The sequence below is a fragment of the Culex quinquefasciatus genome, chromosome 2 (genome assembly GCF_015732765.1).
Source record: "Culex quinquefasciatus strain JHB chromosome 2, VPISU_Cqui_1.0_pri_paternal, whole genome shotgun sequence".
Lineage (NCBI taxonomy): Eukaryota > Metazoa > Arthropoda > Insecta > Diptera > Culicidae > Culex > Culex quinquefasciatus.
The window spans coordinates 160,745,955-160,771,421 of NC_051862.1; the positions used below are offsets into that span (position 1 = coordinate 160,745,955).

General features: G+C 39.2%; 3 protein-coding genes across 3 annotated transcripts; 2 read left to right on the top strand and 1 right to left on the bottom strand.

The window, feature by feature from the left end:
- Positions 1 to 5,481: 5,481 nt before the first annotated feature.
- On the bottom strand, positions 5,482 to 8,262 carry LOC6048401 (etoposide-induced protein 2.4 homolog). The gene is given in 5 exon segments (XM_038255194.1): positions 5,482 to 5,990; positions 5,993 to 6,152; positions 6,687 to 7,363; positions 7,741 to 7,977; positions 8,091 to 8,262. Coding segments are annotated over 5 exon segments (1,293 nt in total). The 5' UTR covers positions 8,106 to 8,262; the 3' UTR covers positions 5,482 to 5,786.
- Positions 8,263 to 8,490: 228 nt separating this feature from the next.
- On the top strand, positions 8,491 to 9,710 carry LOC6048406 (trafficking protein particle complex subunit 4). Its single transcript, XM_001865289.2, has 2 exons — positions 8,491 to 8,744; positions 9,188 to 9,710. Exons 1-2 carry the CDS (start codon positions 8,570 to 8,572, stop codon positions 9,664 to 9,666), a joined length of 654 nt encoding a protein of 217 aa, XP_001865324.2. The 5' UTR covers positions 8,491 to 8,569; the 3' UTR covers positions 9,667 to 9,710.
- A 5,650-nt stretch (positions 9,711 to 15,360) lies between these two features.
- Positions 15,361 to 25,449, top strand: LOC6048421. The gene is made up of 2 exons (XM_038250880.1): positions 15,361 to 15,559; positions 24,865 to 25,449. The coding sequence occupies exons 1-2, from the start codon at positions 15,361 to 15,363 to the stop codon at positions 25,155 to 25,157; spliced, it is 492 nt and encodes a 163-aa protein (XP_038106808.1). The 3' UTR covers positions 25,158 to 25,449.
- Positions 25,450 to 25,467: the final 18 nt, after the last annotated feature.

Consider the following 25,467-nt stretch of genomic DNA (forward strand, 5'->3'; position numbering starts at 1 on the left):
CAACAAAACATTACACGTTCCGAAAATGTCGACCATAAATACATACTTATTAGTACTACACGCTGCACGCGAAATCCAGATACCACAGTTCTGTGTTAAAAAATACACACTTTGTGTATAAAAGTCTTGATGGGAACGCACTGCGAAAAAGTTAAGGAGCTATTACACTGCCACGAACAAACAAACAAACTCGCATTTTTTCATGTTTGACAGTTTGCCAAACTTGCAAACTTGTTTGCGGCAAACTCGCAAACAAGGCAAAATGTATGTAGGCTGACGTCTGTATAAACAAATCCAGACAAACTGGCACACTGTCAAAAAGTGCGAGTTTGTTTGTTTGTTTGCCGTAGTGTAATTGCTCCTTTACTTTTTCTGCGCAAGCTACAAAAATTTAGCAATTCTGATGATACGGGAATAAGGCTTTCTAGTCCGAAATTTACCAACACATTCAAAGTATGTTTACATGACAGCTGGACGTTTGTTTGCATCAGGTTTCCCATCTCTTTCTAGCAAAAGTTTTTTGTCAGGCGCCTTCTAGCTGGTTTTTTTGACTGACCGCCCGATATGTCAGCCAACATACTTCGCAGGGCTGTGACAGCTCGAGCTCGATCATTGTTTGCATCAGGACACTGTGACGAGAAATTCGTCATTTTTGGGTTAAATTATATTTTTTCACTGGGTCTAGAAAGCCTTATACACCAAATATTTCAATGAATACACTCAAACCCCGATGGTTTGACACCAACTGTTGTCAAACGAACGGGGTCACTTTTTAGTTTGACACTCCTTTTACACGAAGTTCACACACACTATCATACGTTTGTTTTGATAGTGTGCGTGAGCGCCGTGTAAAAAGTGACAGTTCGTCATTTTTTAGTTTGACTTTGACCAACCAACGGGGTACAAACTAAAAAAGTGTCAAACGAAAAAGTGACCAACCACCGGGGGTTGAGTGTATAGATTTTTAGTTTTAAATAAGGATTAGTTGTGCAAGTGTTTTTGTTATTATTTTTTCTCCAAAAGTATGCTATTCAATGCAAAAATGTAAAATTATTAGAAATAAATAAAATAACGAAAGTACACCAACGATAAAAGCATTCAGGCATACACTCAACCCCCGGTGGTTCGTCACTTTTTCGTTTGACACTTTTTTTTACCTGGTACGTTCAAGTATGGAGCACCGGATTCGAGTGGTAGAAATGACCAGGGCTGCGGAGTCGGGTCATATTTCAAACGACTCCGACTCCGACTCCGACTCCGGCTTTCTCAGATTAGCCGACTCCGACTCCGACTCCGGCTCCGGCTTTCAACAAATGGTTGGCTCCGACTCCGACTCCGACTCCGGCCTACCAACTCTAGCTGACTCCGACTCCGACTCCGACTCCACATATTTTTAAATGTTTCAAAAGTTAGTTAACTATTATTAGTTAATTATTTTTAACACATTGATATATAGGATTATTTAAATACTCTCTAAGCGTCATGTTTTTCTAAAGAAAAATAAGTTAAGTAAAAGTAAAGTAAAGTAAATAAACGGAAAAAAAAGGTTTTTAGGTCACAAGTTTTATACGTTATGGAAACAGAAATCAAAAAATATCTTCAGTTTTAGAGGCATTTTGAGAAGAACAGTTTTGTAAATGAATTTGGATTTATTTGCTTAACCTCAAATTTGAAAATATTTTTCTCAAAGCTAATAAATTTAAATATTAAATATTTTTGAATGAATAACTAAAAGAAACCTGGCCTTAATGATCTATTGAACATTAAAATTCAATTTGCTCACTTTCAGGCTGACATTTATAAGAAGTACAGTGACAGGCACATTGTTTTTTAAATGACAATTTTAAACGAAACATTTTTTTTAAGACGTACATGGACATCACGTCATGGCTGAAGTAGATTATTATTGCAAATCAATGTATATAAACAATTTCTTCGTGGAAAAGACGCTTAAGATGTCCTTTTTTAAATATCTGTGAAATGGAAAATATTTTACCCTGGAAATTTTGAATTTATTTTAATTTTAAAATTTTATATACTTTAAAAAGGAGGCGCACGATACTTCGTGAATCTTCACCTAAAACGAAGCTTTATGAATGATCTTGCGCCTCCATCAAAATATATGAAAAAACTTAAAATATAATAAAAAACAAACATCCACAAGTAAAATATTGTCTAGGTCACAAATATTTAATTTTTTAAGGTACATTGAAATGCAATCCCGCATAATCAAATACCAAAGGTGAAACTGTCGAAATCATAAGAAAATTATTTCTGGTATGGTTACCATTTGTGATATTGTTGATATAATGTCACAACCATATAACAAAATTAAAATGGTACTATTTCCCGAATTGTTGCACTTATCTTGACATATTCGAATGGTTGATTTTTTTTCCTACAATTTAATGAACGGTATCTATTCGTCATACGATTAGGATGGTTCGAAACAGCTATTGTTAGAACATAATTGTACTGTAGCCGGTATGATAAAAGTTATGATACCCGGTATGATTTAGTCAAAGAAACCTAAGCGGAAAATTTCCTAAATTTCCTAAGTCCTAATAATTGAAACAATTGCACAACAATTAATGGTACGATATAATTATTCCTCATATGTTTGGTATTATTTCAAACCGTTTTTGTATGATTGAGCCAAACATGAATTTTAGCGAAAATTTTCTTAAGTCCCAATGATTCAAACAATTGTTGAACAATTCATGGAGAAATATAACTTTTCGTTATATGGTAAGGATTTTTCGGAACAGCTATTGTTAAAACATAAGGGTACCATAGCCGACGTAGTATTTCCAACTTGAAGTTCAGCGAAAAACTCTTAAGTCCCAATAATCCAAACAATTGTACAACAATTCATGGAACGATATAACTGTTCGCCTAACGCTTAGGATTATTTGAAACAGGTATTGTATGATTGAGCCAAATGAACTACAGCAAAAAAAATCTTAAGTCCGAATGATTCGAATAATACTTTAACAATTCATGGAACGATATACCTGAATTATGGCGAAAATTTTCCTAAGTCCCAACAATTCAAACCATTGTTCAACAATTCATGGAACGATATACCTGAATTCAGCGAAAATTTTCCTAAGTCTCAACAATTCAAACCATTGTTCAACAATTCATGGAACGATATACCTGTTTGCCATATAGTTTGTATGTAAAGCTAATTTATTTTCGTGATAATTTTTATAAGTCCAAATAATTTAAACAATTGATTGACCATTATCAGAACGATAACTGTTCGCCATGTGATTGGTCTATAATTTATTTGTATGGTTCTACCATACATGTTACAATATATTTATGATAAATTTTGAGGCCACATTTCATAATAAAATGCATTTTAAACCGCCAAACGTAATGTAACTGAGATAGCTCAATTAGATAAGGCGGCAGCACAACGGAAGAATCAACAGGAGACATCATCATCAAGCGGTAACAAATCCCGGACATTACAAAAAAAAAAGCGCTAACCATTAATTATCATATACTTACCATTCCCGTTAAATCCATGGTTCCCAGAACATTTGTAGAGTTTATTTTTTGGCTCCTCCCTTTTCAAATGGTGTCGGTAAGTGTCGGTAAAGCAGTTTACCATTTAAAATCATATTTTATTAATTTGTGGTACGGTTCACATAAAATAAAAATTGAACAGTTTGGGGTACGGTATGACTATGATCCACGAATAAAATCCCTTGTAAAAATGTATTGTAACACAACCTAACGACCTATTTAATAAATTGTAAGATTGTTTGGGGAATGGAAAATGTACGGTTGCACCCTATTTGGTGTATTATCAAGATCATTTAGGAAAAATCATTCGACAAATGGTGACTGTATGGTTGTTGACTATGCGGGATGATTATCACCTTCCGGCATATTGGCGTGGGACATACAATATGAGAAAATTCGTACCAGTTGATAATATTTTTATTTTTTTTTAATAATATTTGAAAAAATAAATTAAAATCCTATATTTTGTTCTATACATTTTTTTATTAGTTCATTTTTGTACTGAATTCTTGAGATTTGTTCAACGATAATTTGCAACAATATCAAAATAGTTTACCTGAAATCAACATCAACAATCAATGATTATTTCAAAATTTGTTGCAACTTCTTTTAATATTTTTCGTTAGTTTCAAGAATTTTAAATGCAACACTTTGATTTTCTTGTACTCAGTTATAAACAAAATGCGCATGTTGAGTTCCAAGTAAGAGATTGTTATTATCGTTGATTATTTGTTACAAAAGTTAAACTGTCAGTGACTCTTTTTCGATTTGCAAAAACAGTGATTACTATTTTTAATCTTTTTATGTACCTCGTAATTTTTTCCTAAAAAATGATTTAACTTAAAACTTCCAAGACATATGTTATCGGGGTAAAAGATGACTGTGTGTGTACTTTTTTCAGAAATAACTGGATGAAATTTGGTCAAATTTGAATTGAAAGGGCACATAAATATAGGCAAAAGGAAGCATTCAAGAATCAATTAGATATGTCTGACTACATAACCAATATTTTTTTTATTTTTTTTATGATTTTGATACTACATACTTGGGTAAGAGGTTATCATTTAGTGATTATAGTGTAATAACACAATTAGAGCTTTTCAATCACAATAAAAAGATTCAAAAACATATTGGCATCTGATAAATCAATTAAAAATATAAGATGTTTTGTAAATTAAGCTGTTCTATAGGAAATACTGTACCCTAAAAAATAACATATTTTTTGTTGAATTTAAGATAACTCCGGCTCCGACTCCGACTCCGGGTTATCAGAAATCTTCGGCTCCGACTCCGACTCCGACTCCAGCTCTTAAAATTTAGCCGACTCCGGCTCCGACTCCGACTCCAACTGTTCGAGTTTTGACGACTCCGACTCCAGGTCCCCAAAAAGACCCGACTCCACCGACTCCGGCTCCGACTCCGACTCCGACTCCACAGCCCTGGAAATGACAGTTCTCCCACATTGTAGAAAAAAGAAAAAAACTGCTCGAACGGAAGTGCTCGTGTAACAATGTCACAAACGTTAAACAAACGTTTAGATATGGGACATTTCTTTCGCACCATTGAAAACAGGCACAATCCTAATCTCACAGAAATCTTATATTTCCTTACTAGAGAGGAAAAAGCAGTCTGATCGTTCACTTTCTTTTTACAAAAATATAAGAAACATTAACCTAACGTAAAAAATAAACTCGCTTCAGATTGGTCACTGCGCAGCTGCTGCTTCCTATTATAATATTTAAAAAAAACTGTCCCAAAGCGATAAAATCCCTAAAAGTCCGAAGAAAAAACATAAACATTCCGTTTGCTATCGAGAAATTAAAAGTGAGAGTGTGTGCGTGCAACATGGAGTTAAACTTTTCAAAGTGCCATGGTAACCTTCACAACAACTTCATAGAAAGTTTAACTCCATGTTGCACACACTCTCACTTTTAATTTCTCGATAAAACATGTTAAACGAAATAACAAACAAACGCAAATCTGAAACCGAAACTGAGCACCATTATCGTAACGTTTTGTTTGTGTGTGTAAAATGTTGATGATTATTTTCATGCACTTTGATTTTTTACCCAATGTGTTAAGTTCCGTCCACTATTACTGTAGGTATATCGCGTTGATCACGTGTTTCAACTGTCCGGTCTCGGCATGATTGTTGGTTCGTCACGTGTCGACCTCCGGGTTGAGGTCGGGTCGTATATTAACAAAAAAAATGTTAGCCGAGTGCGTTCATCTATCATTTGCGAGCGCTTCTATCGTCTGAAGCTGCGGTTCAGGGCGGCCTGCTGCTGCTGCGGCGTCATGACCAGTCCCATGCCGGCCCCGGAACCGGTGGAACCGACCGCCGAGGGCACGGGTGAAGAGTGACGGTGCTGCCGATGGTGCTGCTGCTGTTGGCGCATCCGTTGCTGCTGGTTCAGCTGGAAGTTGAGCGACGGCGTCGGCGTGCTGCTCGAGAGGGCGGAGTCATGCCGCGGCCCATCATCATTCCGGGCGGTCCGGCGGCGGGGCTGCCACTGATCGGCGTGGACAGCGCAGCCTTGCCCAGCTTCGTTCGGCTGCTGAACAGGGCGTTCGTGATGGCCACCACCAGCGAGAACAGCTTGAGGGGGGTTTCGCTGGGTGAAGAAATGGATCGATATCAAGCTTTGTCATTTTAACTACATTTGCGGTTTAGAAATTGTTGATTGTTTCAAAAAAATTTCTCCTTTCTTTAAAATGCGAAACTTCCTTTTTGATTTGATAGGCTCCGTTTTTCCGTGTACTGATCCCAACTCTGGCAGCGAGTTTTAGCGGTAAATAGCGCTTTACGACGTTTCGCGTACGCACACTAGCGCGCAATTTGATTTTGCTGGCTGACAAAATTTCACCTCACTTTATTTTCGTGTACGCATACGCAATACATGCGCACGAAGATCATTTTTTGTTGAAATCTGAGTGAAATGCACTCAAAACTAACATATGCCTTATTTACTCATTTCTGAGTTTAAAAAAAACTGAGTAATTTTCAATGTGCGTGTTCAATTTCACAGAGCTGTCACTCGCTGCATACGCTGATAAAAGAATACTGTCTTTTTGGGTTTTTGATACACTGTTGCCATAACTTCCACTTCTTCGGGTTAAAAGACTCAAAATTCTGCCAAAATACTTACCACACCGACACCTTCGGAGTGGCCTCGTTCGCGCTCAGAATAAACAGCGGAAACAGCACGGAGAACACGCACCCGCTGATGACGAGCGAGTTGGGCATCTCCGACAGGATGGCCAACGGCAGCCCGAACCCGATGAAGAACGGCCAGTTGGTCTCGATGTAGGTCAGCCGTTTGTGCAGCTCCCAGCCCATGTTGAACCATTTGTACTCGAACGCGTAGAGCGAGCACAGCAGGCTCATGTGGACCATGTAGAGGATGCTGCACGCGAACGGCACCGGAATCGGCAGGTACTTGATCACGGTGCTCTGCAGCAGGAACAGCACCTGGATGAGCAGACTGATGAGGGTGTCGGCGATCAGTTTGCTGATGCTCGAGATCAGCTGGGGTCGTCCCTTGCGGAACTTGTAGGCCGAGTCGGCAATGTCCTGGAACCAGAGGCTGTTGACGATCTTGCTGAGCAGGAAGAGCGGCGCGACCCAGAAGCTGTGGAACAGCAGCGAAAGCGACGGCTTCATCCAGCCCCAAACGGTGGAGACGGTGCCAGAGTTCGAGAACAGATACGACAGGAAAAAGTTGAGCCCGGGCAGCACGCCGTACTCGAACAGGAGGATGCTCAGCATGAAGACGCCCCCATTGAGCAGGCAGCACTGCAGCACGCGGTGCAACACCTTAGATTCCTGGAGAGTGTAAAACAAAATGTTTAAGCTAAACGGGCAACGGGCAAAATAGGGTGAGTTTTACTAGATTGTTTTACGTGGATTTTGACGGAATCGAAGTGAGAATAATTTAATTCGTCAGAATTGAGTTATTTACAGTTTACACGCTAATTCTTGTTCCATCTTATTTGCGTTCAATCTGTCTGCTTACGCGAAAGAGCAACAGATTGCGCTAGTGGGCAAAATTTAATTTGTTCCAAGATTCATGTCCGTTTTTCTATGATTTTCTTATGAATTGTTGTGTGTATATGTACTTAAAAATAGACAACAACAAAAAACGACGCAAATCGGTACAAATACGCAACATCTCAATGAAAAGAAATCTAAATAAATACGCACTCTTTCCGCTTGCCTCCCCCTCCGTTGTCTTTGTTTACAGTCGACGATAATTTCGTTGTGGTGGCCGAGGGCTGCTGCTGCTGCGGAAAAGCCACGGGCGTCGACAGACTTTCCTTGGTGGCCCGACCCGGACGCGGCTGCAGCGACTTCCGGTTCGCTTCCTTATCTAGGTAGAAAACTACGGCTATTCCCTTAATGCTATCTAGTACTCCGAGTAATATTGCAGTCCCTATGTTCTGTGGATGGTTTTGCAAAGGGAAACCGAAAGGAAGTTAGTGCAGGAACTTTTTTTTTTGGGGTTTCAAATATCGCCCGGAGAGCGCACTTTCACGCCACTTTCGATACTCACGTATAAGCTGTCCATTATGCAAAATAAAGTTGCATATAAATAATTAACTAGGAGGAAAAGGAAACATAAAATTTTGCGATTTTATTGCGAAGAAAGAAAGGAGTTGCTTTTCTCTTGTGTGTGTTTGGTGCGATTGACCAGCTGCCAGGCCAGGGAAACCAGTGGTGGCAAGCAGCGACACCAAAATATACGTCTCATCCTGACAAAGGTGCGCGGAATTAGGCAAAGTATTGCAACTTTCCATACCTTTCGCTCGCGCTAAATTTGGGAGAAAGTCACGCGCGCTTGAGCCCCTTCCAAATCATCTGTGTTTTGATCCTGCGGTGGGCAGCGCAAACGGCACTCTCGCGAAACATTTTTGACTGCTCGAATTTTGAGCAACTGTCAAACTCGCGCGAAACGTCACAACATTCGATTGTTGTTTTGATTTTTGAGCAAAAAACTTTCGCGTTGACTGATAGAAACAGATTCTCGCGAAAATGGTCATTTACGGCGTTTATATTGTGAGTAAATCCGGCGGGTTGATATTTAATCTGGATCACAACGTGCCCAAGATTGAGACGGAACGGACCGAGAGCTATCCGCTGGAGTACAGCTTGGAGTACGAGCCGAAGAAGGTTTCCGTCGCGTTTGGGCAGAAGGATGGGGTGAATGGTGAGTGATTCGATCTGTAATAAATTAGGGAAGAAAAATGTTTAAAACATTACCGTTTGTAACACTTTAATCGAGTTTTGTTTGCTCAAAAAATCCATTTGATTTTTGTTTTCCTTTTTGGTACACTGGTCTTCAAAAAAGGTGGTCAAAATAGTTACTCGAGCAGTTTGAAATCACTTTTCAAAAGGTTCTACAATTTGTAAAACAAAATGTAAAATTTGTAAAATGTTTCACAAATAAAATAGTAATGTATCAATACAAAATGTACAAGTGTACAAATATAATGCTCTCAATTATTTAAAATACCACCTTAATTTTAATTTTGAAAAGTGAAGCTACTGATACTTGGTATTTAAGTAGCATAATTTATTCCATGAAAACATTAAAGGCTTTCTAACAAAAAAAAAATACTAAACAAAATCAAAACCACCTAAATTCCCCAGTGGGCCACGTGCTCGTCAGCGTCAACGGGATCCTCGCCAACGGCTGTACGCTGGAGGATGGCCGCGACATCAAAGAGCTAATCGAAAACAAGGACAACTACCCGCTGACGCTGAAGTTCAGCCGGCCAAAGATGACGACGAATGAGAAAATATTCCTCGCCAGTATGTTCTATCCGCTGTTTGCGATCGCCAGCCAGCTTAGCCCGGAGCCGAAGAGCAGCGGCATCGAGGTGCTCGAAGCGGACACGTTCCGGCTGCACTGCTTCCAAACGCTGACCGGGGTGAAGTTTATGGTGGTGGCGGAAAACATCCAGCCCGGGATGGATGTGCTGCTGCGGAGGATTTACGAGCTGTACGCGGACTACGTACTGAAGAATCCGTTTTACTCGCTGGAGATGCCGATACGGTGCGAGTTGTTTGACACAAACTTGCAGGGGTTGCTGGAGCAGGTGGAGAAGAATGGAATCGCTAGTATTTAAGGAAGAGAATAAAGCAAGTATATTAAAGTATAAGTAAAGTATAACTTATGGGAATTTTATTTCTGCTGAATATCACAGTCAAACATGCAGGCCAAGGATTGATACCTAAGAGCATGCAATGGCACTGACATTGTTGCGTGCTCTTCGGTTGACGTCCACGTAAGGAACATCCTGGAAGGAGCGTAACTAACTACATCCGTAGTTCTGTAAAATCATCCGAATTATCTTGATCAGAACAGTATAGCTCTGCTTCCTTGCGAGTGTCCTATCACAGACAAACAGACGGGACACTCGAGTTCGGAATCATCGTCCTTCAATAACCGAGCCATAACGGTTATTTCAAATGCAATTTAGCTTCGGCATCCACTCACCCGGCGCTGATGGCGCTGCTGTCGTGACAGCTCGTCCGTCTTTCCTCAGTGTGTGTAATGCGAGGTGTAATGTGTTTTTGTTGTTGTAAAGTTGAGCGTGAGCACGTGGCAGCAAATGAAAACAAAGAAATATGATAGAATTCAGGAATTCTAACGGTGATCCACAATCCAGGCTTTGCGGGACAAGATTGGGGCAGTTTCGACCAGGGTCAGATGAGCGGCTGACTAGCGAAGACATACCCTTTGTCCCACTATTAAGCCGATAGGCCTGCCGCTGCCGAGGCTGCTGATGAGGCGTCCACTACTGCGGAGGAAGCCAGATTGTGTGGTGAAGTCATCTCCTTCGAAGCAACCTTGGAGCAATTGCTGCTGCTGGTCGTCCTTTTGGCGATGTTGCGTCGATCGTGAGCGCCACTCAATCTTCATCCACAGTTGTTCTGTTTCGATGTAAGAGTTTGCGGCAGCGTTTTTTTGAATCTTTGCGACTTTTTTCATCTCATTCGTCACTTTTTGCTGTTTAACGCAACTTAACTACTCCGTGGACACGTTTCCCGCGGATGTTTCGAAACGCCCATCGTTGGGATACATTCCGGTAGATTTGAATTGATTTTTTTTTCTATTTCGGCGGCCACTACTGGTGTTTTCGTGACTTATATCTTGTTGATCAGGTGTAATGGTTCGAGGTTTTGGGAGAGAAGTAATGTTGGGCAGTTTTTGGGAGCAACGGGGAGGACCAGTGGTTTGGTCTCTGTCGTTGCGTTTGTGATGCGTCGTTGCTGATGCTGCCGCATGGTTTGGCCGTCATCTTCGGCCGTCGGTGTGAATGTTTATTTTTATTTCATCGAGTACTGATGATAAGCAACAACAACATTATTTAAATCAGCTGTTGATGTTTAAGCAATCGTTAAGGCTTGATTATTGCTTTCCAAAATGATTTTTGAACATCTGTCCAATTTATCATCTGCCTAATCTTTTTTGATTTTATTGGTGAATCATTTATTTGAATAATTTTATCTGTACTATAAATTCATCATTACTATAATCTAAGCTTGTTTTGTATCTCTATTTATTAACTATTGTCTAATTTTACATCTAATACATCTAGCTTCTCATTTTTATTCTTCAAAATACGCTCATCATTCTCTTACTACACTCAAACCCCGTTGGTTTGACACCAACTGTTGTCAAACGAACGGGGTCACTTTTTAGTTTGACACCCCCTTTAACATGGAGTTCACACACTACCAAACGTTTGTTTTGAAGGTGTGCGTGTGCGCCGTGTAAAATGTGACAGTTCGTCACTTTTTAGTTTGACTTTGACCAACCAACGTGGTACAAACTAAAAAAGTGTCAAACGAAAAAGTGACCAACCACCGGGGGTTGAGTGTATTGATACTTGATTTTTATAAAAAAAAAAATTAATTCTCTTTTACTGTCAATTTTTTTCAATCTTCACCCCTTTTTTTAAAACAAGTGAGGTTTGAGCCCTTACTCAATTTATGGAATGGTTAAAGGATTAACACAAATATTACTATTGTATTTTTGGTAAACTTTTATAACATGCTTAGGACCAAACATTGTAACAAACACCGCGACAAAAGAAATAGCAAAAGATAAACAGACTCAACAATAGGGAAGATTTCAGGAGAAAACAATACACAGTAAATAACAATAAGTTTTTGAGTTCAAACTAAAAATAAAACAGTTTTTGCTTTAATGAAAGTTGATAGGCACACTATAAATGGTTAGGCGCTTATACTTACATCAAACCCTTCTTAATGTACCACCCCCGGCCGAGTTAAAATGCGTAACCGGAAAAGAAGGTGTGCATGCCTGGCACGAACACTCAAAGCGTGTTCTAGCGTGCTGCTCGTACTGACTCAGAGCAAGGGTAAGATGTAGGTGTAAGGGCAGTGCGTTTTCGTCGTGAACCTAGTGCATAAGATCGGGACCATCCATAAACCACGTGGACACTTTAGAGGGGGGGGGGGGGTATGACGATTGTCCACGATCCATACAAAAAAGTTTTTTTTGTTATGGACAATTGTCCACAGGGGGGGGGGGTACGAGATTCCCAAAAAAGTGTCCACGTGGTTTATGGATGGTCCCATCGGTCAAGGCCCGTTCTTACACTGAAAATTGCGAATTGCGAATTGCTGAATATCACAGTCAAACATTTTTAAATTATTATTTTCTCTTATTTTTGTTGTTTTTTTATTTTACACTTTACTAATTTGCCTGAAATTTTAAATAAAATTTATTGCAATAATTTTAATAAATATTGCTCTTGATTCTTCATTATTTTTTCGTTTGAACAGCACTGACCTATAAAAAAAGACTGCGCAGGGAGGGAAGGCATGAAGTATGGGGTCCCAAGAAACACATAAAAAAATCAAACCATCCACATAAACACGACCCACAGCTTGAATAGGGAGGGCACCCAAACCTCTTTCAACTTCTTCCACCCCGGGGTTCGAACTGACGACCTTTGGATTGCGAGCCCAACCGCCGCCAGCAATGAAGCACCCGATTCGAGTGGCAGAAACCGGTCAAGAAAAATTCCAAATGGGCAGCACCGGTAGCGAAAGCAAGACAGAGAGAGTGAAGAAAAGCCCAAGAAAACGTTCCCTCCCTTTTGTCCTGCCGTTCGTAAAGCTGTTTCTTGACCCCCTTTCTTTCGAAGAGCATACCGGCTTATAAGCGGTATACGCACTTCGGAAGAAACCGGTCAAGAAAAAAATCAAATGGGCAGCAGCGGCAGCGCAAGCAAGTCAGAGAGGGTGAAGAAAAGCTCCAAGAAATCACTCCCTCTTCTTTGTTCTGCTGTTCGTAAAGCTGTTTCTTGACCCCTTTCCTTCCGATCTGCATAATAGCCTATAAGACTGTTTGCAACGCGGCTCTACTTTGTTCTAGCTGTTTCATTTTTCAAATAGAACTGAAACAGACCACCCGCAACGCGGAGTTGCAGTTTTAATTTTCGAGCAGTATTTTGAAACCGAAATAAAACTGCTCGACGAGTTTGTTTCAAACGTGAGACGATTTGGAACTGGAATAGAACTCAGTTTAAAAAAAAAACAGATATATAGAGATATCCACGTATTCTTACACACGCACTATGATGCTGTGTTGATAACCAAACGCACACAATTAAAAGCATTTTTTGAAACAACATTTAGATCAGCGCGTTGCGAGCATCGTGTTCTAGTTTCATTTCCGCCAGTTCTAAAAATTTAAAACTGCTCGCAATTTGAAACAATTATAAAACTTCGCGCTGCAGACAGTCTAAGACTGGTTGCAACGCGGCTCTACTTTGTTCTAGCTGTTTCATTTTTCAAATAGAACTGAAACAGACCACCCGCAACGCGGAGTTGCAGTTTTATTTTTCGAGCAGTATTTTGAAACCGGAATAAAACTGCTCGACGAGTTTGTTTCAAACGTGAGACGATTTGGAACTGGAATAGAACCAGTTTCAAAAAAATCAGATATATGGAGATATCCACGTATTCTTACACACACTATGATGCTGTGTTGATAATCATACGCACACAATTAAAAGCATTTTTTGAAACAACATTTAGATCAGCGCGTTGCGAGCACCGTGTTCTAGTTTCATTTCCGCCAGTTCTAAAAATTTAAAACTGCTCGCAATTTGAAACAATTATAAAACTTCGCGTTGCAACCAGTCTAAGGAATACATTACATCTATAGAAAAAAAGCAAAAACTGGTCGAATGGAAGTGCTCTATTCCACCGGAGCGGGCATGGTTTGGTGTGTTGTTTGTCTTTAAAGCAGGAAGACGAGTCCCACGGCCTAACAATAACCAAGGTTGGGACCGACGTTTTATTTCCTCATCCCCAGAAATAAGTGCACTTTGCATTTAAAAAAAAAATAACATAGACAGGGCCGAATGGGTTTCCTCCAAATTCGCTGTTGCATACAAGGAGTAGCGAACAGCACTTTATTGCTGTGGCAATCATGTTTCCGTTAACTTTAACTACTTGCCGGAATTTATGATCGCTTGACATGTGTTCAAAGTTGCTATTTGCTTACTTATTTATATACCTATTAGGCATTTTCAAATATAGATGAATTTTCTGATTGGCATTTTTGATCTTTTTAAGCTTTATCTCCCTAGGTTTTTTTTTACAAAAAAAAACTATTTTAAGCTTCAGCATAAACATTATTCTCTTATTTCAACGTGTGTCTTACACGGGCATCAAATCTCCAACTGGTCAAGTTCGAGAAAAACAAAATGATCGCCCACTCGGGTCAACTGAGTTCGTAACCTATTAGTAGAAAACAAACCCAAAATCTAGCCCAAAATAGAGCATGCAAGGGAGGAAAACGAGAAAGAGAGCAACATTTTTGAGTTTTGTGCAGGGTTCGATAAAAAAACAGTAAAGGCCTCAAACAACCGGGAAATTTCAAAAGTGGCCACTATATAGCACTGTTGTTAGTGCTAAAGTAAAAACCTTTTAGCTTTTACTCTCAGCTGAAGGCGCATATAGGGCCAAACAGTGACGGTTCAGTGCTTAATGGTTACTTGGGTAATGCAATTGAAATAAATTAATTTGAATTTGATTCAAATCCTTTTGATAATGTTCACCAGGAAAATATGCCCATTCCCATCCTACTAAGCGGTCGGGTCTGAATGATGCTGGATAATCTTTTACCAAAATTGATTTGTATTCCTCTTACAAGCATTTTTCAAAAATATTTCCATAGTCTATTCTGGTCTGACAAAAATTCCCTGTTGCCCACGTTATTTCTATTATTGGCCATGAAAGCAGCATCAGAAGTGCATTGAATGTAATCTTATGGGCCATTATAAACAGATATTGTGTAGCTGAAGTCGAACAAACTCTCCATATGCCGAAGATAGATGATTGACGTAAATAGGTACATTTCCCCTAGATTTCCTAAAAGTCAAGCTGCGTTGCGTTGCAACTTTCACAAAATCTGCTCCCGCAAACACGCAAGCTGTCAAAACTGCTCGAAAACTGAGCACTCTTCTCGTCACACCGCGCTGTCATCCAGCAGCCGCGAACCATCGAAGGACGCGAAAGGAAAAAACGAAACCGTGTTGGTCGCCATCACGCGTTTCTTTTCGGCCCGCCGCTCGCGGTCAGTGTGTCCGGGGCCGAAATTTTCGTCTACTTTTTTCGTCTACTTTTTTCTCGTCTCTTCATCCCGACGAATTTGCGGACGGGGGCTCGCGCACTTCGATTGGGCCGTCGTCGTCTCACCTTTTTTTTTTCGTTCATTCCTTTCTCCGTTCCGTTTTCGCCGTGCGGTCATCGTGTGTGAGTTTGTGTGTACGTGGATGGGTTGCAGGGGGAGGTACCAGAAGGCTACGGCAGGGGGATGTCGTCCTGAAAAAGCAGGCGATGACGACCGCGACGGATTGTGGTCAATTATCACGCAGGAGGAGGAGGAGAAGGAGTTTGAAACACGGAAGAGGGGCCATCTGGAGAGAACCAGCAGCTCCGGAATGTCAAGTGACCTCGCAAACGTGCAGTCTTGTTTGTTGTCTGGTTTGATTTCTCAGCAGCAGCTCTCGACGACTCTTTGTCATCTCCGGTCGGAACACCTTGGAGTTGGATTGGACAGAGAGCAGCAGCTTATTGCATTTTTATTTGCTTTTTTGTCGTCCCCTTTCCGTCTTGTGGGGGCCAGCGAGCAAGTGTTTGTGTGTTTTTGTATGCTGTGCACACACAAACACAAACATTCTACACTCGATTTTTGCTATTTGTTTCGAGTTTTGTTGCTTCACTTTTTTTGGGGCCACACGGGCAGGGTGGCAAGTTCTGCATAGGATTGTGATTAACACTTTTAATCTGCTTGTTGAACATCTGTAATTTTTATTATTTAAAGTGAAAACATTCGAAGGGAAACTACGTCGAACCTAGCACTCGCTCAAAATGCACAACCCACTTCGCACGCGACCTCTGCCCTTCTCATTAAGAGAGAGAATCAGTTCCTGACGAGCTATGCAGGCTAAGCAAATCAAACGCGAGAACCAGATTTAACATCGTCGTTGTAACTCATTTAATTATCTAGTTGCTAGTTGTAATTTCACCAAACTGGCGTAGAAGCCAACGAATCCGGTTCCAGCGATCGCCCACTAGCCAAAAAAAAAAAAAAAACATTAAATTTTCCTTGAAGACGACGATTTCACTCGCATTTTACGAGGCACGCTCATTAAGTCGTCAACGTTTTGCACGCACTATTGTAGTCGTGTAGACCGTCACTTTGACCATCAGCAGTCGAACGTGGCCTCGACGACCAACACTCTCGTCGATATACCTACAACGGCTACCACGTTTTCAAGGCTTCAACTTCAAAAAGATTGAAATTGTGCTGAGACTTTGTTGCTGGCATCGTCATTGCAATTTTGCTTTGTTTTGTTAATTGCTTGGGTTGGTCTTTGCTTGTTCAGTTTGGGGGGTTAGTTCAAGTAGAGAGAACGCATTGTTGTACAGTGTAGAGCGCCACCATGGTGTCTATCTAGACTGACATTCTAAGATATTCTACTATGGTCAAGTTTTTATAGCTTTTTTAAATTTTATGTCTCTAACGTTTACCTATTTTTTTACTTCAATTCAAAATTTATCGACGCTTATGAAGAGTGAGTATTTCTAGAATGTGTCACAACTCGTCTTAAGGTGCTCTGATTAAGATGAAACTGTTGATCAGATGGACTCACGCCAAATATGAGCACTCTGCGACAAAAGTCAAACTGACATCGAAATTCGTGGTTCAAGAAACATTCAAAATCTTAAAATTTGCCCTCTATTCGTAACACTTGACGAAACCCAATAACTTTTGCAATTTCCATAAGTCCGTTGCAAATATTTTTTGAAGTTTATAAATCTGTCTAGTTGTTTTGCCATCATTAGTTTCCAAAATATCTATGTATTGAGGAAAATTTTATTTTTTGCGAAATTTTTTTTTTTGCGGTGGTTTCATGAAAATTCAAAACATTTTTAAACAAGCCCAAACATGCTAAATATGATTATCAATACAGAAAAATGCATTTCAGATTGTTTTCAGTTGATTGGACTTCTATTTTCTTGGAATTTTTGAAGTTTTTTGGAAAAATAGTTTTTTGCCCCCTGATTATTCAGACCAATTTTGAAGGGGGCGACATAAACTTTGAAAAATATTTGCAACGGCCTAATTGAAAGACGCAACTTTTGGTATATCGAAAAAAGTATAGGTCATCGCTCAAATTTAAAAATTATCGCAGTTTTAGTGAAACAAGTTGTTTCCCCCGTTTTTTTTTGTATTTTTTGCGTTTTTGCTAGCCTAATGGTTTAGCGATCAGCCTTTCAAGCAGACGATCAGGGATCGAATCCCGTCTTATTACTAACAGCAAGCCCAACTAGTGTTGAGTGAGAGGGGAATGGACGGGAAGATGACCAACCAACCACACCACAACGCGTGAAGGAAAGAAGGCAGGCTCTCTTCGAACAAGACAACCAGGACAACATCATCTTCCGTCAAGACGAAGAACAACAGATCTTGGATCTATTAATAGACGCACGGCTCTGTGATGGCAAGGCCGATTGAGCCAGTTAGGGTATAGGCAGAGCCGTACCTGTGGGTCTACGGCGCCCTTGGCAGTGCATCAATTTGGCGCCCCTTCTAAATACTTCAAAATGTTGATAAATTTCCTTGTTTTAAAGGATTGCCGATTGCTTAAAGGAATTCTGATTTTATTATTATAATTTGAGTAAAAAAATAGGTTGATTTAAAGTTTTCCTGTTACATTAAATTCTAGGTAATGATTTAATTTTATTTTTATTGATTTTGCAAATGGACTCCTTAACAGATTGGTTGAAAGGAAAATTTACTGTCAGGAAATAGCTAACTGAATATGTTGTTAGTTTTCAAAAAATCAACAATACTAGCAGAGTGTTGCAGTATCCCTACTTAGATTTTTTTTCATGTTTTTTATTCAGGAATCAGATAAGAAAATTAGCTTAAACTCTGATTTTCTGAACTAAATTTTATCAAATCTAACTTTTATTTCACGGTTTACTGTTTTGGCGATGGATTCCATTCAGTATAGTCAGAGAAAATTAAAAAAATGTCGCTACTTCAAATTTAAAAGCATCTCAATTTTAGATCAAATTCTTGAAAATTCGTGGTTTTAAAACATACCAATTGCTATCCTTTGATAAAACATATATTATTGATTAACAGTTTTATTATTACAAAATCTCAAATTTCAGAAAAAAAACCCGATTTAATCCCACCTGGGGTGAGATAGAGCCTTTCTTACTAAAGAATATAACAATGGTAGAACTTTTATCAATTCATAACATCGACTTTGTTTATTTATAACGTCAGCACAAAAGAAAGTCTTATGATGAAAGCAAAGTATTATAAATGATATGATTTCCAAAAGAAATAAAAAACGCAATTTTCACCAAAATAATTAATTCAATCGTACAATATGCTTGTACGTTTGTAATCAAACAAGCGTTTATGACAAACGCGATCATAGCAAGCTTCCCATGCGCCAGTGACAATGCACACCGCGGTTTTGGTTTTTTAGCTTCGGTGAACCGCGTGTGCCGCACGGTGCAGGGAAGCTAGCCTAAGAAGCTTCTAAGAAAGTGACAGAGTCAGAGATAGCTATTTTCAACAACCGCACCACTACACACTCAATCGCGAGAACCTTAGGTAGAAAGCCATTGGCGTCGCCAGCATTGAAAACATTGAAAACGATATAAACGATGAAAGCTTGGAAAGCTCCTATTGGAATCCAATGAACCCTGTTAGATAAACTTACGACAAATGAAGTCTACATTTAGGCGTTTTTAGGAGCGCACGGGAAACAAATTGATTGTAGCCGGATGAATGTCCTATGTCACAAATTTTTTTAAATAAACATTGGACAGATATGTAAAAACGGACAGGGCAAAAGAAACCGAAAAGCTACGATATCTTACATGTTGTAGAAAACATCGGTAGACAAGCTACTACAAACGAGTATAAGTCGAGCCAGCAAATATATGCGCCAACATTCTCGCGCCAGTATTCGAAGCTCAACTTGACAACTTGTCGACTTGGCGACGAAGCGTCGAAAATCGATGCAGTGTGATTTTTTGACGATTTTTCCGCTTAAAATTCATGCTGAATCGACATATTTACGAAGATGAAAATGACGTCCTGGCTTAAAGTAAAACCTATACCTTTCTTTCCTGTTGCCGATCGATGTCGAATTTGTTTCAGATGCTCACTCATGGTCTGTACTATGAATGTAGCAAGAAATTTTGAATAAAATCAGAAATGAAAAATGTTGGCGAAGGTCACCAGGTGGGCTTTTACCTTTTTTTAGGGATTTTTTTTCTTTTGGTAGGTTAATCAAACGGCTCTAACTCCAGAACCAGATTATGGATCTGGATGAAAATTTGGGAGGTTGTAGAACTCGAAAATTTTTTGAGATAAATAAAAAATATGAAAATGAAAAAAAAATTACCATATTTTCATTTGAAAACTGTGTATTTTGTTGAAAAGTCTGGCCGCATCCGAAAACAGATGGATATTTCGAAATTTGCGTGGCAACTCGCCCAGGTTCAGCACACTAGCTTTCATCTGCATTCAGAAGAATCGAAATCGGATTTATGGGAGCTGAGAACGGCGCGACACAAAATTTTGCAAAATTTTACCACATACGAACATCATTCGACCTCCACGGAATTTATTTTCTCAAAATTCGAGGATTCGAGATAGACGAGTTCTGTCAAGGTGAATCGATAGAGCGTCGAAAATCGATGCAGTGTGATTTTTTGACGATTTTTCCGCTTAAAATTCATGCTGAATCGACATATTTACGAAGATGAAAATGACGTCCTGGCTTAAAGTAAAACCTATACCTTTCTTTAGTAAGAAAGGCAAAACTAGAAACACTCAATTAACATACTGACAATATGGCTATTCTGAGCGCAGATTGAAATTTATCGGACATAAAGTTGGACAATTATTGAGTCTGGAAAACGGTTTACCTTATCTTTTTAGGGTGCAGTCCAAATTTTATTTCTGTAGCTATTTTGAAGAGCTTTTGTACATATTCTCAAAAAAAAATAATGCTACTTGTGCGCTTTTGACAAAAAAATATTAGTTAATATGTACTTACCAAAACATCACGGTAAAAATATTCAAACAGTTGATTTTGGCACCCAAAATGTTATACATAAAATACAATTTTGTTTTTTTTAATAATGCTTAAAATTAATGTTATCAATAACAATAATATTTTAAAATGTTGTTGTTTACACAACTTGTTACACAACATTAAAGACTCATTTAACAGAATGGAGCACCCGCAGTCGAGCAGTTTTTGACAGTTCGCTCCATAAGGAATGGAGCACTTCCATTCGAGCAGTTTTTGCTTTTTTCTACAATGTATTTCTTATGGAGCGAACTGTCAAAAACTGCTCGACTGCGGGTGCTCCATACATAGAGTTATCTACGTGCGCATGTATTGCGTGTACGTACACGAAAAAGATTGAGGTTAAATTTTGTACCCGCCAGCAAAACAAATGGGGTGCAAGTGTGCGTGAGCTCGGGCTTAGGTAACTTTATTGTAGAAAAAAGCAAAAACTGCTCGAATGGAAATGCTCCATTGGAGCACCCGCAGTCGAGCAGTTTTTGACAGTTCGCTCCATAAGAAATTGTAGAAAAAAGCAAAAACTGCTCGAATGGAAGTTCTCCATTTCTACCATCGTATAATCTATGTTACCGAATTTCCACCGTACCAAATTTTAATTGACGACAAAATGTGGTAGTGCAGGACTGATCAGCGCCACGCTGGTATTTTGTTAGACTTTATCCTCTCTAAGGATAGTGTGCAAGTCGTGTTCGCTCGCGAATGGTTGCACGCCACAGTCGGCAAACATTCGTTCGGTGATGAGTAAGTAATTTCTGATCTTTGAACCGAAAATCAGGACCCTTGAACGAAAGTTTTAATTCTAGTTGTTGGAAATGCATATGTGGGAAGTAAACAAACAACAAAAAAAGCTTCAAATCATTTATAGGCTTGGTGGTGGAACCATAAAATTAAAATCCACTTGGGGCAGAATGGATTTTATTAGATTTTAATTAAATAGATAATTTTACTCCTGGCAGCTTCACAAATCTCGTTTAATGGCACATTAGTCAACTGTTCAGTTATTTCGATGCTTATTTATGAAAATAAATTGTTGATTTTAATATGGGAACTTTTACCCTATGGATCATTCGCTCCCGACAAATTCGAATGTATTCAAATTAAAAAGCACGTGGTTTCAAGCTTTTGACAGCTGTCAGTCGTTCCTATTAGCGGATTTGGATTCGCATATTCAAATTAGCGATTCCGCTCTGTATTTTCAAAATTGTTTGTCTTGCAAACTTCACGGAAACTACGCTAGTTCAAAAATCAAAAAAAAAAAACCAAACCATCCACATTAACGACCCCCGGGTCTTTTGTGGTCTCTATTGCAAGTTTCTGCTCGAACCTAGGAGTCCGAAGGCTTGAATGGAGAGGGCACCCAAACCTCTTTCTACTCCAAGGAACCTTCCACCCCAGTGTTTGGACTGACGACCTTTGGATTGCGAGTCCAATCGCCGTTTGGTGTTTGGTTGGTTTGGTGTGTTGTTTGTACTTATGGCATGGAGATGACTCCTACACCTGGAATGACTTAACGGCCTAACAACAACCAAGGCCGGGACCGACATTTTACTTCCTCATCCGATGGAAGGTTGGAGCAGATGGGAATCGAACCCAGAATCATCCGCTTACAAAGCGAACACCGGAACCATTCGGCCACGCACTGCCACTACGCTAGTTATTTTTTATGTAAAAATAATTCATCGAAAATTTACGAAAATCGACCCGACATCCTTGGGATGGTGCACACAACACACCCTCATTACTGAATTCAGTTAAATTTACTGAAATCTGCACGACTAAAATTTTCAGTAAATGAAAAATTGCTGAAGTTTCAGCAAATTTTGACAGCTCCATACAAATTTTAACTGAAGTTCAGCGAAAAACTAACTGAAAATTTCAGTAGTGCAGATTTCAGTAAATATTAACTGAAAACGAACATCAGAAATTGCTGTGTGCCAAAAAAGAAAGGGTGGTTTGTTTATGCTGAAATTCGGGATTATTCCATGTTTCGATAGTATAAATAGCTCCGCCAAATTTAAGCATGTTAAAAAAAAGTTAATTTCGAATGGTGTGCCGCTTCACATTAAATTAACATTATTTAAATTGGGGAATGTTGAATCGTCAGGAGGATAAACACTGATCAGGGCTGGAATAATAGCATAAACATCTTTTTCGTTTGCGAACTTTTTTCACCTGCAAAAGAGGGAGAAGGCGAAGCACGCAAAAAAAAATCGCTCCCGAACTTCTCAAAGAAAATCAATCAGTTGCAGAATTTTTGAGAATCTCCTTGTTGGTACCACTCAAATTAATATTATGTCAGGTCATTTTTCGACGTGTGACGTTACACCTACAAGTGTAGTTCTGAAATCACTGAAAAAAAATTCCCACCGAATGATCAAGATGATGATTTTTTGAGATTCTTTTTTCCGATCTTTCGTGCGCGAGAGAGGAGAGCCATGTTTCCTTCCGATTTTATCTCTTCACGATCATCAAAATATTTTCTTTTGATGCTGATATTTCCATCGCTGACGCGGATTTTGCGATATTTTCATGTTATGACATTTTGAAATGTTTCCAAATTTGAAGTGATACTCTGTTATCTCATGACAGAGTTGCCAGGTCTACAATCCCCACCTCTAGACGGGCTTCGATCGAAAATTTTGCCAAAAATCAAATTTTCAACCAATTTTTGATCTTTTAAAAGCTTTGGAAAGAAGAACTCTTAAAATTTAAAAAAATCTAAGGTTGGAAGTGTGATTAGTTTGTTGTGACTTTGCCAATGTTTTTAAAAATGTACTTTTTCTGGGATCAACATTGGCTTTGTTTCTTACGAACATTTCAGTAACAACTTTTCAAAAGGGCGAAACCCTCAGATGTAAACAAACTGAGTTTTTGTCAGAATCATATAAAGCGAACAAAACTGCTTCTAAAACACCCTCCATCATCTCAAAATTCCGAAAATACGTAGTTTTAAAAGCAAAAAACAAAAGGGCTAATCAACAACATCAATCAAAAAAACCAAATTGAGTTTCCGCCCTTGTGTTTTCATCCAATCACGAGGGGCGAATGTAGTGTTTTCTGCAAGTTCCGACGTATATTAAGAAATACTAAATTTTTGTTATAATTTAGTGAATTTTTACCTGACAATCCTCAAAATGGATCAAAATGTATGTTTTTGATGTCTCTGACCACAATTCCACAACAAACACAGACTTGTATGATCCAAAATACATAACATTTTAATTTCAATTATTGTAGTATCGGATCTGGTCTGGATTCACAATCTAGAAATGAAGGTCCATAATTTACCGGTTCTTGGGACATCCGGGGATTCTGGGTCGAGCAGTTGCAGGACAAAAAGTTAGTGTAGGGAGGTTTAGGAGGAATGCCGTACAAAATCATCGCCTCCGTAACCATTGAAGCTATGCAAAGATTGAGAAGGCAGGATGGTGTCGCGGGGTGTCATGTCTCCCACTTCCGGCGGGTACACCCCAAGGAACGTCACTTCAATATAGACCACATCGTCAAACCAACTTGCTACTTACGGTGTATCCTAGCTCAACGAGTCTTGGCCTGAACCGGACTGTTTATAAAGGCTTTCTAGACCAATTTTTTATCACTGAGGTTGCAAATATCACTGTATTATCACTGACTGTAACGTTTCACAATGATAAAACAGTTGTTTCACCACTTTTTTCTTTAAAAACCCGAAAAATTAACAAAAAACAAAAGGGCGAATCTGTTGTTTACTTCTGCTTTGTGGCGTAACCTGACGGGCTAAACCGTGGTTTCGGTTGAGTGGGTGGCGAATACTGTGGGGCGAAAATGTAGGCACGCTCTTCAAAAAGGCGTAATTTCTTTTTCTCAATTTTAAATAGCAAAAACACCTTAATTAATTTCAAATTGCTCTCTATGATGAAATTATTGCTATTTTCTATTACGTTTTGACAAAATTGATGGTTTTCATGCTTTTTTGTGGAAATAGGAATTGATCGAAATTGCAAAATTTTGAATGTTGGTTTTCCCGAAACGGCAGGATCGTAGGTTTCGCCTTTTTGAAATGTTGTTACTGATTTCCTCTATATTATGCAGAAATAAGTATGAAGTAATATTAATGGTATCGTTCTAGAGTAGCAAAAGCAAAAAATTGAAAAAGTGACTGTAAAAACAGGAAAAAAAACTAGATAGGTAAAAAAGTAACGAGACAATGTGATAGAGTAAGGCAAATACTATCAAAAACAAACTTAAACAAAACATGATAAATGCAACTTAAAATACTTAAAAATGAAACAAAACAAATATAAAACAAAAGAAGTGAAGTTTTCCGTAGAACACTACTAAAAACTAGAAAAAAATCGAAAAAAAAAATTAGTGTTAAAATTGTTGTCAAATCGATCTTAGTTTAGCCAAGTTTAGTTCAAAACGATGTCCTTTCGCCCATTCTTATTTCAATTTGACCTGCAAAAAAAGTAAAACGGCCCCATTTCTCTTATGATTGCCGATTTGCCCAAGCAAGGCAGAACCTACATTCTGAATCTGGAATCCTCCCCCCGTCTACCGTGCCACAAAAACACACACACACGTGGAAGGTCGTCTCGTGGGTCCCCCCGCAACCCCCATTATTCGTGGAAAGTATTAACGCCCTAGTGTTCTAATTTGTTGCAGCATTTCGTGAAAAACGTGTAGCAACACCAAAAAAAGAGGACATTCGTACCGGTGTGGAGGCGTGCTCAATGCTCAATGGAATAATGCATAATTTGTTCGACGAGTGCGAGCAGCCGCGTTTCATTCATAAAGCAGCAGTAGAAAAGGTCGAAACCGTTTGGTCGACGGTGGTGGAATCGAACAGCACCAATACACGAATGCAGCAGTGCTGGCCACAACAACAACAACAACAACATCAGCATCAGCACGACCACCATCATCATCAGCTGCTTCTGCCGTTGTTGCTGCAGTAGTGAGAGTGAAAATAACAGCAGCTCCCCAAACAGCAGCAGCCAAATCTTCCCCCCCGATATTCGAGTGGAGGAAAAGGGTGGAGAAGAAGAAGAAGGAGAGTCGTTCAAGTGTGTGTGTGTGTATTGCTATCTTGTGAGTGTGTGTGAGTAATGTTTTCGAGCGAAATCAGCAACGATTGTACATTTGATTGATAATCAAATTATAAAATAGTGCAGAAGAAGAAGAAGGGGGAAGAAGAGACCACAATTAGAAGCTGAACTGAAAAGCTTAGCAGAAGAAAGCAAAAAAAAACAACAAGAAGAGAAATTC

Excerpts from the sequence above, each read along its gene's own strand:
- LOC6048406 (XM_001865289.2), top strand. The coding sequence starts at position 8,570 with ATGGTCATTTACGGCGTTTATATTGTGAGTAAATCCGGCGGGTTGATA. Across the intron at positions 8,745-9,187 it reads GCAGAAGGATGGGGTGAATG|TGGGCCACGTGCTCGTCAGC; the intron begins GTGAGTGATTCG and ends TAAATTCCCCAG.
- LOC6048421 (XM_038250880.1), top strand. The coding sequence starts at position 15,361 with ATGGGTTGCAGGGGGAGGTACCAGAAGGCTACGGCAGGGGGATGTCGT. Across the intron at positions 15,560-24,864 it reads CCTCGCAAACGTGCAGTCTT|CATTTCGTGAAAAACGTGTA; the intron begins GTTTGTTGTCTG and ends AATTTGTTGCAG.